Source organism: Octodon degus, unplaced genomic scaffold, assembly GCF_000260255.1.
Source record: "Octodon degus isolate 3935 unplaced genomic scaffold, OctDeg1.0 scaffold00049, whole genome shotgun sequence".
In the NCBI taxonomy this organism is placed as follows: Eukaryota; Metazoa; Chordata; class Mammalia; order Rodentia; family Octodontidae; genus Octodon; species Octodon degus.
The window spans coordinates 1030358-1049228 of record NW_004524625.1 but is presented as its reverse complement, the minus strand read 5'-3'; the positions used below and the strand labels follow the sequence as shown (position 1 = coordinate 1049228).

The window sequence follows — 18871 nt, the reverse complement described above, 5'->3', positions numbered from 1 at the left end:
CCGGGGATTGACTCAGGCCCTTGTGCTTGCTAGGGAAGTGCTTATTCTACTGAGCCGTCTCCCCAGCCCCAGTATAAGTAATTTTTGATGGAAAGTTGGACATTTTGGAGTAAATGTATGAATTTCTGGGTTGTTTAGCTGGCTTCCTCTGGTTCGTTCATTTGTTCTTTCTTTCTTCCTTTCTTTTTCTTTCCATTCCATATCCCATTTTTTTATTTCTAGATAAAATCTATTCTTGTTTTCAAGGTAGAGTTTTATGCATCCATTTTTCTTGAGCCATAATAGAGGAAATCATGGTCAATCTTGGAGCGTCTCTCTCTTCATCTCGTACCAAAAAAAGTTCAGCAGATTTAATATTGGCATTCGTCATCTGTCAATCCTTTCACACGTCCTTGAAATGAATAATATTTGGAATTCCCAACATTTTCTGCATCAGTACCGTAAGGTGTGGAATTAGATTTCTTCCTCACCACACTGAACTTATAGTTGCCATTTGGACTGGGTTTACAAGATGGGGAAGTAGAGATGTTCCTTGGCCAGAGTCTGTCATGGTACAGATGTAGACAAGAGGTTGAGACCACAAGAAGACTGGCTGTGGACTGCAGGGCACTCTGCCTGCCTTAGTGGTGGCATTAGTTAGATTTGGGATAGTAGAGGTGTTCTGGGAGGTGTTACCTGAAGGTGGCATGGCAGCGGTTTGGTTTGAATAAATCTGCGTGGGTAGGAGCAGTGCCAGGAGCAGGAGCCCCAGCCCCAGCCTAGCCACCATTGTTTGGCCCATGTCCATTCTGCCAGCATGTGGCTTGGCTTGCTGGAGCCTGGGTGCTCAGAGGTTGGTCAGCTTGGGTGGGCGCAGGGAGGTCCCTCTGGTATCTTTCTACAAGGGGGAAGGAAGTATGGCTTTATTACCACCTGGAAGTATAGAAATCCAGATTTCCCAAGTAACTTCCTTTGATACCTGAGGAGGAAGGAGAGCATTCTTTAATGCTGGCTAGGAGTAGGAGTTCTGGCTCCCCCACTAGACTTCCACTGGTACCTTCTTGACTAGAAGGAGTTGGAGTGCCTCTTCGCTGCTCTCCACCTGGCCCCTACTTGTGTCACAGGGAATAGGATGTCCTCATTTATGCTGGATATACTAGAAGTTCTGACTCCACTAGGGCCTCTCTGATAACCATGGGGAGAAGGAGCGTTATTTTATTACTGGCAGGTAGGTGGTAAAAGTCCTGGCTTCCAGTGTGGTACCTCCATGGGGCTTTGTTGGCTGATGCTGGGTACCGATATAATGCCTGATTTGACCTTTTTTTTGAAGAGTGCTGGGTATTAGAGCATCTTGGTTCTCCTTACCAAGAGTGGAAATCTGCTTTTTGTTTCTATGGAAATGCCTATTCTGGACATTTCTTATAAATGGAGCTGTATAATATATAGACTTTTAAAACTGACTTCACGGGGCTAGGGAGATGGCTCAGTAGAATAAGCGCTTCCCTGGCAAGCGCAAGGGCCTGAGTTCAATCCCCAGTTCTGCCAAAAAAAAAAAAAAAACAAAAAAAACTGACTTCACATAGCATGTTTTCAAGGTTCATCTGCGTTGTAATATATATCAGTATTTGTTTTCTTTCTGTTTTTAAAAAAATTGATTTTATGCATGTACCACATTTTATGTATTTATTCATTGATGGCCATTGGGGCTGTTTATATTTTTTTACTTTTAAAAAATCTTTTAAAAATGTATTTATTTGGTACAGGGTCTCACTATGCAGTTTAGACTCATAGTGATCCTCCTGTCTCAGCCTCTCCAGAGCTGGGATTACAAGCATGTGCCACCATGCCTGGTTTCAGTGGCTGGCATGGTACACGTTAAGGTTGCAGGGCTGCACGGCATGTGGTACTGAGGATCAAACCCGGGTCTTTGTGCTTGCCAGGCAAGCACTTAGACCATCAAGCTGTCTCCTCAGCCCCAGAACACCAGTTCTTTTTGGTAGTAATTTCTGAGTTTGTATTATGATATCAGGAAAAAGGACCTGAGGTTTGTTGTAGTGTCTTTTAGGTTCTAAGAACTGTTCCTAGAATTAAGATTAATGTCCACTCTTAGTTGTTTATTTCTGAATTTTTCCATTAGAATAATAGCAGCTGGTAATTGAAGTTAGTCCAGAGATCTCCAGAGGTCTAGAAGTTTGATGACTATTAAACCATCATTCACTTGAAATATTGTGAATGTATAATTCATAGTAATAACTTTTTATATTCCTAAATATACCTGTGATTTTATTTATTTAGAAAAAAGAAAGTGAATGCCTACAATTAAAAATTTTGGTGCTTCAAAATGAACTGGAAAGACAGAAGAAAGCTTTGGGACGGGAAGTGGCATTACTACATAAGCAGCAAATTGCATTACAGGACAAAGGTGAGTAGAACATGCACATAGATAACCCCACATTCAGTAGTTTCTTCTTCCTTTCTTTCCTATAGGCTCAAATAGTGATCTTTGCATAAATGCTGATAGAAGTTTAATTTTTAAACTAGTTTTTGAAATATTTTGAAGTTGCCAAATACAGAAAAGTGTGCGACCTGAAATTTTCCGATGGGAGCATCATGGAAGCAGAATCTTGACCAGAAACACCATTGCTGGGAGTCCACACTTTGGAAGTCTTATTTTACTCCCTTCCAAATACCATTTTCCAGCTAGACTAACTACTGTGGCTAGTTTTGCCTACTTTTGAACTTTGAGTCATGCATGTGCTAGCTTTGCTCAATATATTAGGTTCATCCTTACCTTCACCTGGTTATGATTTGTTCATTTTAATGTCCAGCAGTTTTCTATCAGGTGAATATAAATGTATTTATTTGCTGGTCTTCTTGGTTTCAATAATTTCTACTTTGGCATTGTTATAGTTAATGCTTCCATCAGTAGTCCAATACATATTCTTTTTTTTTTTTTTTTTGTATTTAGGACAGAGTCTACAGTTTCTCACTGCATGGATCGAACTTGTAGTGATCCTTCTGTTTACAGCCTCCCAAGAGCTGGGATTATAGGCCTGCACCACCACTCCCAGTCTCAATCCCTGGCTCAGTGTGCCCTGGGGGTGGGGCTGGCACCACAGGCCCAGGGATTGAACTCTCGGCCCCTGAGTCTGCGTAAGCAGGCACTTTAATCTGCTGAGCTATTTGCCAATGCATGGTTTTTTTTTTTTTGTTTTTGTTTTTTTTAAAACATGTTTCTTAATGAGTGCATTTGTGTGAAACCTAGGGGTAAATTTTTAGCATCATATGATATACATATTTTGAGTTTTAGTAGACTGTATTCAACAGGTTTCCAAAATGGTTTTCTGTTTACCTTCCTTCTACCTAGTGGTTTTCCTCTCCATCCTTGTCAGAATTTAGTGCTTTGTTGTTTTTTTTTTTTTTTTTTTGTATTAGTTTTATTGGTAGGTATGGTATAGTGCCCTCTTGTAGTTGTAATTTTTATTTTTCCTAAAGATTAATAAGTTTATGTTTTGTACTAATTCACTCTTCTGTGACTTATCAGGTGAAACCTTAGCCTATTTTTACATTATTTGGTTTAACTTATTTTAAGGAACTGCTTGGCAAATACATTAAAAATACATTCATCTATTCTGTGGCTTCCTGATTCATGCTTTGATAACTTTAAATGGGAAGAAGTTCCATTTTATCAATCCTTTATACTTGAGACTTTGTGTGTGTGTGTAGTTTTAAGAAATATTTATCTGCTTTAAGATCAAAAAGGCATTCTATATTTTCTTTTCAATGTTCTACTGATGTTTTACATTTAATCCTTGATTTATCTGGAGTTTATCTGAATGTAATTTGAATCAAAAAAATTTTTATACAGATTAATTAATTGCTCAGCACTACTTATTGACAATCATGTTTTCTCCATTGCACTGACGTTTCACTTTTGTCGTAAATTAGTTGATCAAAAAAAAAAAGCATAAAAAATAAAATAAGTAAATTAGTTGACCATATATCTATGTCAGTCTGTGAAGGGCCCTCTGTTTTGCTCCTTTGCTGTTTTTCTAGCATTATCACACTTTTAATTTTCCTCATTTTATAAGTAGTCTTGATATTTGTTAATACTGATTTACTTCAAAATCTCCTTATTTTATTCCTTTGCATTTTCATAATTTATACAAATTAGAGAGAGCCTAACCAGGATTTTGATGGAAGTACATGAACATATATACGTAGAATCGTTACAGAATAGTCTTCCATCCCAAGAACATGGCGTGTGCCTTTGTTTATTAGATCTTCTTTGCAAAAACACTGTTAAAATGAAATAATGGTTAGTTGTGTAGATTTTTTCCATGATAAATTGAATTTATTTTGAACTTTTGATGTTTTATAGTACTATTGTAAATACCTTTAAATTTTATTTTCTTTTGTTAAGTGTAGATATACAAGTGATTTTTAAAGTAATACTAATTTTTATTTCATTATGTTCAAAGGAAAATTCACTACAAGTCTCATAAACAGATAAGCGGCTGTTAATATTGTTAATGTTACTGTTAGCAGGTGCTAATGGCCCCACAGCTGCAGCTCTTGCTGTGATTATATTATCATTTAGGGACATTATAATCAAATAATTAAATTGTAGTTAATTTAAGGATATTTTAAATTTAGGCACAGTATAAAGATAGCAACAGTACAGAAAGTTTTAAAAACAGATGAAGATGTAATTCATATATAAATTCACCATTTTAAAGTGGGTATAGCTCAGTCTTTTTTATTCACAGCATTGGTTTTGCAATGATTGTAAAAGTATTTCTGCTGGGGCTGGGGGGATGGCTCAGTGGAATAAGCACTTGCCTGGCAAGCGCAAGGGCCTGAGTTCAATCCCTGGTTCTGCAAAAAAAAAAAAAAAGAAAAAAGAAAAAAAGAAAGAAAAGAAAAAGTATTTCTGCTAAATCTGTCTGAAAGAAAACTCATGAGTACTAGCCATCGTTGTAAATCCTTCTCTCCCTAGTCCTAAGCAACCACTCACCTTCTTTTGGTCTCTAGATTTGCCTATTCTGGATATTTCATATCAACTGAATCATAATATGTGGTCTTTTATGACCAAGTTCTTTTGTTTAGCATATTTTCAAAGGTCAGCCATGTTGTAGCATGTATCATTACTAACCTTTTCTCCTGCCAAATAAAATGTTCAATTATATCGATATAGCACATTTGATTTATCCAGTAATCAGTTGACTCATCTGCATTCATGCTTTCACTTAATTACTAAGCATGCACTCTACCACTGAACTATATTCCCAGTTTCTATATACCTTTTTGAGATAAGAATTCATTTTTATTTCCCTGAAGTACTAAAATCTTTAGAACATTAGAATCTAGTGTTGGTTTAGATTCGGATCTCTCAATAAGTGCAAAGAAGTGTGCTGCTGTTGGCTTCACTCCATAGCTATTCGGAGTCTCTGTAGTCTGTGGTAATCAATATTGTGGCGTGAGAAAAAAAAGTAGCTAAATACAGTTAACCAAATTTATGTACTACTAGGTACCAATCTACTTTTGGGGAACCCCTGTTCTTCATGAAGCTTGTATTTTATAACCAGAGACATACCTATTTTATTACTTAGGCACTTGGTTCTGAGCCCAAGAACTCAGTTAAGATACAAAGTCAATAATATATGATAGCCTTGACTTTGGTACTGGTTCTTCTCAATGACAGTAAAGGAATTATTTAACTTCTGTACTTTTTTACACATCTGTTCAGTAAGGACAGCTGTGTCCTTAGTGTAATACAGCTTATAATGGTGCCATAGGAATTAATTTGTATAAACATTAGGAAGAAACCAGGTGCCTGTGATATATTTTATAGTTTTGTTTATAAAAATCATTACTCCAGGGTGATTTTTTGGAAAGAGACAATATAGATAATTTCTACCCATGCTGCTAACTTGCTGAGTAGCCGGATAACTCCTAAGGGTCTTATTACTCCACACCCCTTGGCTTTTCCCTTCCTATGCCTCAAATGTAGTGGTTCTCAACTTGTAGTCTGCAGCAGCTCCAGCTGGGTCATGAGCTGATCTTTTCAGCATTAACATTTGTTAATGTATATGTTTTCACTTCTGGAAGATATTAGTAGTTTAATTTATGATGTTTAGTAAAAGACTTCCCTCATTAGCATGTCAAGCCAAGGTACCTTCCTAATAACTACATCTATTGTTTTAGAGGACTTGCTGTCCAAACTTAACCCCTAAGTCAGAAAAATTGTTCAAAAAGAGAAGCAACACTGTCAAAGTGAGTATGTTGGAAATTTGGTTTAAAAAAAACCACACACACACAATATGAAGGATTGTTCTTAAGGAAATGTTTTCAGTAGAATTTAGGTCTTTATGAACAAATGTTGATAAAAATCCAAGAATACTTCAGGGCTCCCAGAAAGTGGTATTGATTTAATAAAGCAAAATTCTCCAATCTTTGTATGAGGAAACTACTTTTATTACTTGTTTATAGTTTCATGATAGTAAGAACAATGTCTGTGTATAACTTTATAGTTAGAAAGTGTTTTTACAGATTATCCTATTTGATCCCCAGAACATTCCTGAAAGCTAAATAAGGGCAAATATGGTTACTTTCATTTTATACTTGAGGTACTATGAGGTAAGTGACTTGTCTAGGAATACAAAGAAAATTGGAGGAAATGCTGTGCAGACTCAAATATTTTGGCTCCAAATTCTATGCTTTTTCCCCCCACTATTCCATATCACCTAAAACCTTGCAAAGAGCAATGATTTGAGTCCCTCATAAATTCTGTAAAATTGAAACCTTGTATCATGAGATATTTTAGTTATGGCATATTATTTGATTCTTTTTTTTATTTGTTTCTTAAAATACTAAGATGTTTTATTCTATTTTAACAAATGATAAGTAGTCCTGAGAGAGAATTTTTATTCCCTTTTCCCAAATGAGGAAAAGTGTGGCTCAGAGACATTTCTCAAGGTCACAGTTAAGTGATAGATCCAAGTTCAAATACAAATTTCTTTGACTCCAAAGCCTCTTTCTCCATTAAACAGAATATCACTGAGGCTTTCTCTAGCATATGTCCTAAATGTAAACTCACAGTTTGCTGTGTTTTCATTTGACCTGTGGGCCAATATCTAAAGAACTTTGTTCTGTGATCTTCCTTTTCATTATAGGACAGTTGAAGTAAATTTTCCCGGAGAGTGCTTTGATTTGTTAGCATTCTAAGAAATTAAAGAATCTGGATTAAAAGTTTGTGATTTTCTCATTTTGTTTTTAGAGGAGTCATTCAACCTTTGGGGATTGCTGTACTTCCTCTTCAGAAACAAAACAAAACAAAATTCTGCATTATACAATTAGAATAATATCTTCCAGCTCTGAGATTATGTTTATCTCATAAGGGTAGGGTAGGAAGAAACGATGGGATCTGTTTACCTTTTGTGAGAATCCCTTTTGTACTCAGAATCTGCTAATAACAATACATTTCCAAGCAATAAAGGGAGCTCCCCCAGAAAAAACTATCTGACCCAAGTGTATTTACAGTTGTGATCTATTAACTGAAAGGTTATTTGGTAGAGATAACCTTTTAGAATCTCTAAAGAGCCAAACTCTTTGCTTAGGTACTTTAGTTCCCTTTGGTAAGCAAGAACAAAAACAGACACATTTCCTTTGATGACATAATGTGTGTAAGTCAAGTATGTTAGGTTTCATTGTACAGCTTTGGGTAAATAAATTCCTCTTTGTAGTTTCAGTAAGGAAAGGATTCTTACCAAAACAAGTAATGCTTTTCTATGAAATTATCAATTATGATACTTTTTATTGTGTTTTCCCAAGAAATTTGTGTAATTCAGATGACCTTTGTGTGTAGTTAGTTCACAGTTTTTTAACTCAACATGTTAGAAATGATTGCAGAATTTTAATGTATTAGCCTGTCTGGTTTTTTGTTTGTTTGTTTCATCTTTTTCAGACAGTGTTTTGCTATGCAGTTCAGGCTGGCCTTGAACTCTCTTTGTAGCCCAGGTTGGCCTCACAGCAATCATCCTGCTTCAGCCTTCGGAGCAATGGAATTACAGGCATGTGTCACCATGCCCAGCCAGTCTGTATGGGTTTAATTTTTAAACAGCTATCTTACAGAAATTCCTAAGCAGACTTCCTTCACGTTTATTATTATCTACCTTTCAAAAATGTCTGGACCTGAGAATAATTTTTTCTTAGGATTTTCACTATTAATATTTTTCAACTTTTAGCAATGGGCATTCAAAGCAGCTTTTGAAAAGCAGTAAAAGTCAAGTACCTTGTGGCTGGAGGAATACAGGGAGGATATATGGGGCCTAAGCAAATTTCAGATTCCAATTTTTAAAAAATGCTTACATTTCCATATGTTTACAGCGATTTACTCTACTAATATCTTAGTTGAGTTGTAAGACAGGGTGTCAAGTCTGATCTATGTAGTGAGAACATTTTACTCTCCTTTGGTTAAAAGTATAGATGTAAAGAAATACATGAAAAAATGTATAGTTGTAAAGAAACCTGTCACTTGACAGAATTATATTTTACTTTGTCATAATTTTTCCCACTTACTCTCCCAAAGCACTGGAAGTGGCATTTACAAAACTACATATGTTTAGATGGTTCAACATAAAAGGAGACCATGATGCATGTAAGGAGAAATGGCATGAGCACTTATGTGTGTGTGTGTGTGTGTGTGTGTACCTTCATGAGTTCATTTATGGGACACTTCAGCGGAAAGCAGGCTCTAGTGACAGGTGTGAAAATAATGACAGTTATGTGGAGGGAGTTCTAAGAATACAGATGACACACATATGAAAATTAGAACCTAGGAAGAGACTTAGAAGTAGATCAGTGAATTGCAAGTCATTCCAGTTAAGGAATTTCTTCAACTAAGGATTCATTTGAACGTTTTACTGAACGGTTTGGAGAAGTATTAAAATTACATATAAATTTCTCGAAGATAAGAGTAGATAGGACTATTTGATTAATGAAATGCAGACTGTATATTAGATGTATGTTGTAGTAACTTTACTTTGATTCTCTAGTTGAGGGTATAGAATTCCTTATTAAGAAGTTATTTTAGTAATCTAAATAGTACATAATTAAAATCCAAGATTGGGAATGTGAAGGGAAGAAAGAAGACATAGGGTCAAGAGATAGATGATAAATTTGACTACTAATAGTGTGTAATTTCTCATGTACAAGGTATTAAATGTAGTGAAGTATATACCGTTAAGTGCAATTTTACACAAGTTACACAAAGTATATTAACCCTTGATGCTCTGCACAGCATTAGAAATCATATTATAGAAAAGGCATTTCAGCCAGGAGATAAGCTAAAGTAATCCAAGTCTATAGGTTTTTGGTTATCTGACTTGATGTGGAAAACCCCTAAAAGTGACAGTTTTTTGGTTTTCATCTGTAACTTTGAAAGAAGCTGGCCTTAGCCAATCTGAGACCAAACCTGGTTTGAGAAAGTCTAACGAGTCTGCAATTTATTTTGTTGGTGGAAGCAAGATTCATATTCTTACTTATTAGATTTTTTAGAAGCCAGCATAGACATTTGATTATTAATGATATAGCTCCTGCCCTGCATACTTGCTGAACAGTGGGGCCATCTTTGTTAACATACTGGAATAGGCCTAACAGGACCAATATTTTGGAACAATGACAAGCCAAGCATTTACTCCCCCATTCCCCATTGATATGACAGTAAAGATACATGCATAAACAATAAGTCCATGGTGGTTGGTTGTGGTGATGCAAGCCTATAATCCAAGTGCTCTGGGAGGCTGACAGGAGGACTGTGCAAGTTGAAGACCAGGCAGGAGAACTTGATGATTTAGCAAAACCCTGTCTGTCTCAAAATAAAAACAAAAGCAAAAAAATAAATCCACAGCAATGGTGAAAACATAAGGCAGATATCTGAATAGTAAAAATTTTGACATAGTTCTGAGAGACATAGACTAGATAGTATTGCTTAGATGAATTACTAGAGTAGAGAAAAACTGTAGCCTAAAATGGAAACAGGAAACGCTGCAAGAAGTTCCTGATAAAAAAAAAAAAGAGGGGGGGTGCCGGGGAGATGGCTCAGTGGACTAAGCACTTCCCTGGCAAGCGCAAGGGCCTGAGTTCAATCCCCGGTTCCGCAAAAAAAAAGAAGTTCCTGATAAAGCAAGCTTTCAGAGGCCTAAATCTTGGAATTACCAGGTATAGATATCAGTAACTGGGGCACTAATCAGGGTAGGTGGGCCTACTGGCTTGTTCTTTTTTTTTCTGTTTATCTGGAGTAACTCCCTGTGTTTCCTTTAGCTCATTTCTAAATATATGGATTCTTGACCTGGTTAGATCCCATGTGCTACGTGTCTGATGTGGTAGAAAGACCTAAAGTGAAATGCCCTATAATAACACAATCCCAAAGTAAAGTTCTCTTTATTTGAAAGTTGCACTAGTTTAAAAATAAAGGTACTACCTTCTCCCAGCATACGTACTCTGAGGAAAGCCTAATTGTTAACAGGACCTACTCACTTATACCAAGCTGGCACTGAGGAATGAGGCCTCTTATGTAAATAAATCTTTACAGCTTCAAAAGAAACCTATACCAGTTGTCTGTACTAATCAATCTAATCATTTATTCATGGATTTGAAAGTAGAGCTAAGGGTCATCAGATATTTAAACTATACAAATAGAATAGCTGACCCACAAGAAACAGAAAAATACAAAGAACAGAAAAGAGCTTTTTAAAAAATAATGCTCATAAACTTGACTCTGGACTAAAGAAAACTGGTAAAAGTTTTATGTCTACCCTAAAGAAGTTGCCTAAGTACAGAGTCATAACTTTCTATGAGTCCATCACAGATCAGGGCCAGTAAGTCGCTCACCATGTGAGGGAAACAGGCACAAAGAAAGAAAAGTTTGTGAGTACAGATTACCACTGGCAGAGAAGGGAAGAAGTTGTTGCTGCTGTTTAAGAAGATAAAATAATTAACTAAAGCTTTTAACAAATCAGTAATGGTCAAGTACAAGGTAGTGTGAAATCATAGCAATTGTAAGGCAGTTCACATCTCCCTGCAGCTTCTCTGTGGACCTCGACTGGATGTTTATATGAAAGACTGAGAGAGGAAAGGTGTTGTCTCTTGCACAAAAAGTATAAAATCCTTCTAACACCCTGAGGAGAGAGCTGTAAACCCTTGCTTTCCCAAGGGACACATAAAAACTTGGAAAACCAGGCATGGTTGGTGCGTACCTATAATCCCAGATACTGAGAAAGTTGAGGCAAGAGGATTTCAAGTTCAAGCCCAACTTGGGCAATTTAGTGATCTTCTGTCTCAAAATAAAAAAGAATTAGTGATGTAGCTCAAGGGTAGAGCACTTGCCTAGCATTTTTAGGCCCTCATTTCAATCCTCAGTATGGCAAAATTTAAAAAAACACTTGTGGCTAGAAGAGAAATAACCAGATTGCACTACTGTATTTGGAAACTGGAACACTCACCTCAGCAATTGAGAGAATGAGTAGAGAGAAAATCAGCAAGAAAAAAGACATTATGTCACAGCTTACTTAACAGTGGTACACCATTTCCTGAATGCTAGCAGAATGTACTTTATATTTTAAAATACAGTTAGATAAGCCATGTTTGGTTCTATTTATCAAAAAAATATAAAATAAAATCGTAGAAACCAGATGTTCTTGGGCTGGCTTCATAGCTCAGCGGACTAAAGCGCCTTCTTAGGCAGAGCTCAGCGGCCGGGTTCAATCCCCAGCGTGGTGTGCTGGCCCTGCCTGCAGGGTGCACTGAGACTGTGATTGAGACTGGGCATGGTGGCGCGTGCCTGTGATCCCAGCACTTGGGAGGTTGAAAACAGAATCACTACAAGTCTGATCTATGTAGTGAGACTCTGTAGACTCTGTAGACCCTGTCCTAAATACAGAAGAAAAAAAGCAAGTTTTCTTTCTCTAGTTTTAGTATATGTGCAGCAAAAGTGAACACTGTTCTTTCACCAGAAGGGGAAATAAAAATCAGTAGTTGAAAGATCTGAAAAATTCCAGGTCTTTTGAACTTGTACAGTCGAGGTATGGGTCAAAGGAGAAATATCAGCCCAAGGTAGAAAAAGATACTTTGAACTAAATGAAAATGAAAATATATGAACGTTTGAAAAGTTACAAGCTGGGATGGAATTTGTGTAGCATTTGATGCTTATATTAAAAAAAGCCAGGCATGGTGGCACACACCTGTGAGCCCAGTACTTGTAAGGCTGAAGGTCACAATGAGTTCAAGGCCAACCTGAACTATGTAGTGAGCCCCTCTCTCAGGAGCAGAAGAGGTAGGAGGAGGGGTAAATACCTAGTCATTCAAAGTTGGTACCATAACAAAATGCCATGTTAAACAGAAGGAAATGGTAATGGGTAAAAATCAGTGAATTTCAAGACAGGGTAAGACTGGACAGTATCAATGAAACCAAAAGATAATTTTTTGAAAAGATCACCATAATTAATAAACCTCTAGCCAGCCGACCAAGTAAAAAGAGAAAAAACACAAGTTATGACTCTCAGGAATAATAGGAAACATTACTACAGATCCTGCAAAGTTTGAAATGACAATGTAATATTTCAGTAACTTAATGGTAGTGTGTGTGTTGCAAGGACACTAGAGCTAAGGTGGACATAGCCCCCCTGGCTAAATCTGAGGCCACTCGAACATCAAAATAATTATGTGCATCAGTGAATTGTAAATCATTGAAAAAAAACTAATCCATGATTCCACACCAGTTAATTGATAGTTAAGGGATGGATCTTGCTTAGAGAAGTATACTGAGTGATGACTGATAAATATGGAGGAAGTACAGGGGTTGGAATATTATTTTGCAGCCATAATAGGAAAGATTGTTGATTCAGCAGAAGACATAAATCAATGTTAAATACAGGGGAAATTTTGGATGAGAAGCAGAATATATACATGGTCTTAAAGATTATATCTTTAAGATTAACATCTTTGCTTTTAAATATGATAGCCTTAGGACATAACACCAGTCATATAATATTTCAGGCAGGTAGTATATAATTTGAATACCCTCTGCAGAGGTAGAGGTTGAATACATCATTCCTACAAAATTATTGCTTCTTGTGAAATGACTTGTAGAATTTAGGTTGAGTTTTCTGAGGTATCTTGAAATACTTTGTTCTTAGCTTTCTGACTCCAACTCACTCAGTTTTATTCCAAGCCCACCCCTAAAACAAATAAACTTTATTCCCTTTGGTAGATATTTAACCGTACATGTTTTGGAGACAAGGTACCAATATGATGTCTAAGCCTGTAGAAAATCATAGCCTTATACAAGACCTCTTTCTGGATTTAGACCTGTTCTTTAACTTTTTATTTGGAAATTACTGCAGACTTATAGAAGAGCTGCAATTAAAAAAAATACAAAAAAGCACTTACCTTCTTCATCCAGATTTACCATTGGTTAATGTTTCACCCTGTTTGTTAGCTGTTTAGGATTTATTTTAAATTTAGTTTTTCCTTCTAGTACATTGTCAGGATTTTTTTTCTTCCATCATATAATAACATGTTTTCAAAGTATTCAGAACTGAGGAGAGGAGGGGAATCTTTGTATTTCAAAGCCTAGATCTGTTGTGTATCCCTACTTGTGGTTTTGCCAGCACTGTTAACTTGAGACAGCCTAACTTATCTGTGGTGAAGAATAATATTGCAGATTTCTATAGTGGTAGAAGAATTCACATACTTTTCAGTGCCAGTATGTAGGTTGTGGGTGTCACCCTACATATCTTATAGAATCATTAAGGTAAGGATTTGGGAGGAATCATATTAGGGGTTACAGGAGATAATTGGTGCTACTTGATTAAAATCAGACAATTAAGAGAGAAATATGCTTAGAAGTATGTTAATAAATGTTAGATTTGGAAGTTTTGTGCTAAGGCTTGAGCTGTGTATGCTGGACAATTAACCTACTTTTGTAAAGGCTGTGCCAAAGAATTTAAAAAATTAACTATGTTAGGATCTAAGCCTTTTTCTGTGTGCTTGTGGGCCTCTATAGAGTTGTCTTCAGGCCTAAATCATCAAGAATGTAAGAAGCTGTCATTTCTTCAGAGAATATTTACAGTAAAAAATATATTATCACAAAAATGTAGGTTCCAGAAATTGACATAAACACAAAATTCAGGCGTATAATCACAAATATTAATTTTTAAAATTCTAAAGCAAACATCTAAAGGAAATTAAATATTATATAATGGGACTGGGATATGAGGATATCAAATAAAAATGGAATATTCTTATAATTCACATTATGAACTTAAATTTTATACAGCCATAACTTCAATCTGTCAACATGTAAAAATGCTTATGACATAATACAGAAAAGTCAGAATATACATTTCCTATAGCCTATGATTTTCACTAAACTACTTAACATTTGTGAACAAGATGAGAGTTCATAAAAATGTACTTATGAACTGTATTATAATCAAAGTGCAAGTAATGTTTCCTATCCTATATATTGTGTTTTCAGTGATGTTATATAGCCTTTGTGGTTGCAAAGAAATTAACCACTTAATTTTTTAAATGTCTGAAATTTGCGATCTCTTCAAGATTTCTTGTTCGGAAACATATGGGCAAAAAGTCTTAGCTGCCTGTCGAGTCTGGACTTGTGTGAAAATGGAAGTGATAGGGAAGTCTGTTCTCCTCTGTAAGACCTCTATGCTTGACACACTTTACTTTCTCTTTTTTATTCTCTTCTCACAGTCAGGGGACTGGGCTGTGCCTGGTTAGTTGTGACTGGACACACCTGTCTGCAGTGTCTCGAATTGTCTCCTTCCAATTTTCTTTCCAGGAAGCACATTTTCATCTGAGCACTTCAAGCTTCAGCTCCAGAAGGAAGCCCTAAATGAGTTGAGGAAAGAGTGCACTGCAAAAAGGTAAATGCAACATGGAGCGTAACTGCTGTGTTTAATTTACTGTGAGGATAGCTTTGGAAAAATGACAGCCTTGAGCTGATGATATCACTCAGAGATAAAATGCTTTCCTTAGTGTGTACAAGGCTGAGTTTGATTCTCAACCCCCAAAACAAAACAAAGTAGCATTCTTTGAAAATTGCTAGTATTAATTTATAGTCTGTATTCCTCAATACTGATTCATTTGTTTCATTAATATTTAAGCGCCTACTCTGTGTCATGTTCTGTAGTAGAGGCAGTTATGAGAGCTGCTAGGATGTAATCATAATCAGAATCACACACACTGTTCTCGTTTTTTTAGTCTACAGCACCAGAGCTTAATATATTAACCTTCTCATCCTGTCTTTGAATACAGTTGAGCTTACGATTTTTTTCTTCAACAGTTTCTTCTGATTGACTCAGCTTCTTGATAGCTCACTTGGATTACCTCAACAGTACTAGAAAGTCTCTCCAACTTCTACCATGTAGCTTCCATGTTGTTCTCAGACCTCTCCTCTTAAAATAGTATTTATAGCACATTTTTCTCATCTTAACATAGTCATTTTTCAGTTCACTTTTCAAATAACCTTCAGTAAATTGGCATTATACAGCTATGGTTAATTTTAGTTACTCCCCAACATAGTCTGATGTTAATAGTTTTTCTCTACTTTTCCTAGCACACGCTTACTTCGTTGTCACCTCTGTAGTTTTTTGGTTCTTCATTCATCTTCCTGAAAATTCCCCCAGGTTGCATTTTTTTCTGAGAAATCTTACTAATTGAATATTTAAGAATATTAGACCTATCCAGCATTGTCCCGAACCAGCGGGTCAGTCAATGAAGGTCACCTGGGAGAGGAGCGGGGAATTGAGGAGGGGACAAAGGACAGGAGACATGAGAAATGGAGACAGGACAGGATTCTGATCAAGTCTCATTTATTTAGGGGAGGTGCTGGGTCTATATAGTGGAGGCATAGGGAAATGACATTGGCAGGTAAAAGGCGCGAGTAACTGGGCAACCGGGCTATGACAGGAAGTCCCACCTCCTGGGCATAGTGGGAGACTTATGGGAAATAGGTGGGGTAAGAACTAGGAACCTAGCTCTGCAGAGGTAGGGGAGGAGGAACCCGGAAACCCACGTGCAATAGGATTGGAAGCCTGGAGTTATTGTGCCTCCCACACAGCATAGTGACACAGGCCTGTAATCTCAGTATTTAGGAGGCTAATGCAGGAAGACTGAAAATTGAAGGCCAGCTTCTTATTTTTCCAGTTAGCTATGACATATGTTTGTGAATGGAATAGTCTTTTTAAAGAAGTACTATATAGATTTTTGCTGAAATCAAGTGGTCTCTAAGTAATGGCTATGAAACTTTGCCCAGTTTACTCCACCTCTTGAAATCTTATTCGTTACCCAAGTGTGGTGGTACACTCCTCTAGTCTCAGCATTTAGGGACCTGAATCAGGAGGGTCATAAGTTCTAAGTCAGCCTCAACTATGTAGCCAGAGATATCATCTCCAGAGAGCACAAATAACTAAGAGAATAATAGCAATCTAGGATAGTTATAATAATTGAATAAAGCTATCTGTAATGCTCTAAATATATCTTGGTAGGTGCACAGTGAATGTTCTTTACATATTTGGATAAACCAGGACTCATGGTAGCTATTATATCTTAGCTCTATGTCTGAGTTCCTGTGATCTCTGATTATTTTATCTTCCTCTGCATAAATTATGTGGAAATAAATATTAGAAAGAACAGACATTTTAAAAATAATTTTTTTTTCCTTTCTTCATTAGAGAACTCTTTCTGAAGACTAATGCCCAGTTGACAATTCGTTGCAGGCAATTACTATCAGAGCTTTCCTACATTTACCCTATTGATTTGGTAAGTTTCAATTTTTCTTAAAAGATTTTTCTTTTGCCAAGATGATTTCCATTTGAAATTTCTTCTCAATGGAAAAAAAAAAAAAAAATCTCATTGCTCCAGTTTTAATCATGTGTTTTGTCATAATCGAATCAGGAGCTTTTATCTATTTGAAATATAGTTTGAGACTGAGTTGGCATTAGGTTCCACAGTTTGATTATTTTTTATTCTATTTAGTGATGGGATGACTTATCATCAGAAATAATACTAAATTGTTTGTGGTTTCTGTAGAATTTGTTTACTGAACCATATTATTTACTACTACTGTTTCTGACACATACCTGCACGTGCATGTGAACTGCTTTAAAAATGAAGTTGCTGGGGGCCAATGAGATAGCTCAGCAGACTAAAATGCCTGCTTAGGCAAGCGCAGGACCACTGGTTCAATCCCTGGCATCACATGCCACAGCAGCCCCACCCCTGGGGCAGGCTGAGCTGGCCTGAGTTGGTTATCTGGTAATCCTGTATTCCCTGCACTGGGGAAGCTGAAAATAGCAGGGTCACTATGAGTCCAAGCTGTGTAGTGAGACCCTGTAACAACCAAATACATTAAAAATAATAGTAAAAATGAAGTTGCTAATTAATTTGTATTTATTGGTATTCATTAAGATATTCCTTGTGATAATTGTCAGAATGTTACATTTTGAACTTACTTTCTTAAAATAAATACAAGTAAAATGTAGTCATTTATTTATTTACTTGTACAGGGTCTTGCTATGCAGCTCAGACTTGTGGTGGTCCTCCTGTCTCAGCCTCTCCTGCGCTGGGATTATAGGCTGCACCACCATACCTAGTTTCAGGGCCAGCACTGCATGTGGTACTGGGGATCAAGCACTTGCCAAGCAGACCCTTAGATCACCGAGCTATCTCCTCAACCCCCACAAGTAAAATGTAAATAAAACTGATTAGGGTTCTTTTTTAGAGAACTGAATCTGTTAAATTTTATGGTTCTCTTGGTAATGAAAATGGTTTTAATAAATTAATTTTCTAAGAAGAAAGTTAGCAACATTTGAGTTTGCTCACAAAATCTTATTCAGTATGAATTATTTCTATGATATTCTATGATATTTCTATGATAATTTTATATGGCTTTTTGGATGTGATATTTAAAATGTTTTTATTATAGAAAATTTCAAGTATGCATAAATACAAGAGATAATGTAGTAAATTATCGTGTAGTCATCATCCAGCTTAAACAACTGTGATAATATTTTGAGACTAAGACAGTGTTGAGTCAACACTAACCTTCAAAATGCTTTAAGATTCAATTTCGACTTTTTTTGCTTCATATATGAAAAGAATTAATTTCATTCTTTGGTTAAATTTGCAGAATGAGCATAAGGATTACTTTGTGTGCAGTGTCAAATTGCCTAATTCTGAGGACTTCCAAGGTATTTTATTTCTTACTTTTAAAGATTTGGTATGTAACAATATAAGGGGTTAGAGTTATCTTGAAATGTTGATTGCCTAGCACTTTGACCAAAAGGGTTTCTGGACACTGTGTCTTGTCCCACTTAGAAGTATATACAGTCAAATTTCCAGAAGGAAGGTGAAACAATATTTGGTTTAATCATGAAAATAATAATTATTGAACTTCCTGTTTGAAATTTTTTTTTAAAAATGTTCTTAAATGTGTATTAAGAAAACTAGGAGTACCTAAGTAAAATAAACCAGATGCACATGTGTAAACAAAAAAAAAAAAAAAGAAAAAGAAAACTAGGAGTAAGATTCTTAAGAATACTAAGAATTTCCGTGTCATTTTTGTATGATCTTCATTAAAAGTTTTGTGTGTGGTTAGAAGCAGAGAAACAGCAAGCATTATTCAGCTCTATTATTTGCAGTCATTTTCCTACGAACATGAAAAGTAATTGAAATTTAAATTTTGTGACATTACCACTATCATAAGTTTAATTTATTGTATTGTCAGCTCTCTTCTTTTACATTAAAGATGCTATGGGATATGATTTCTACTAATTGCTACATTTAAATTTTTTTTTCCTATTTTCTTTAC

At 36.1% G+C, this 18871-nt stretch overlaps 1 protein-coding gene across 4 annotated transcripts in view; it reads left to right on the top strand.

Moving 5' to 3' along the window:
* The window catches only part of Uvrag (UV radiation resistance associated), a 379986-nt gene that overhangs the window by 219116 nt on the left and 141999 nt on the right, over positions 1-18871 (top strand). For all 4 annotated transcript variants that reach the window (XM_023716656.1, XM_023716655.1, XM_023716657.1 and 1 more), the window contains 4 exons: positions 2275-2401; positions 14840-14924; positions 16734-16821; positions 18191-18251. In XM_023716656.1, the coding sequence (XP_023572424.1) occupies positions 2275-2401; positions 14840-14924; positions 16734-16821; positions 18191-18251 (361 nt within the window). The remainder of the gene's footprint in view (positions 1-2274; positions 2402-14839; positions 14925-16733; positions 16822-18190; positions 18252-18871) is intronic.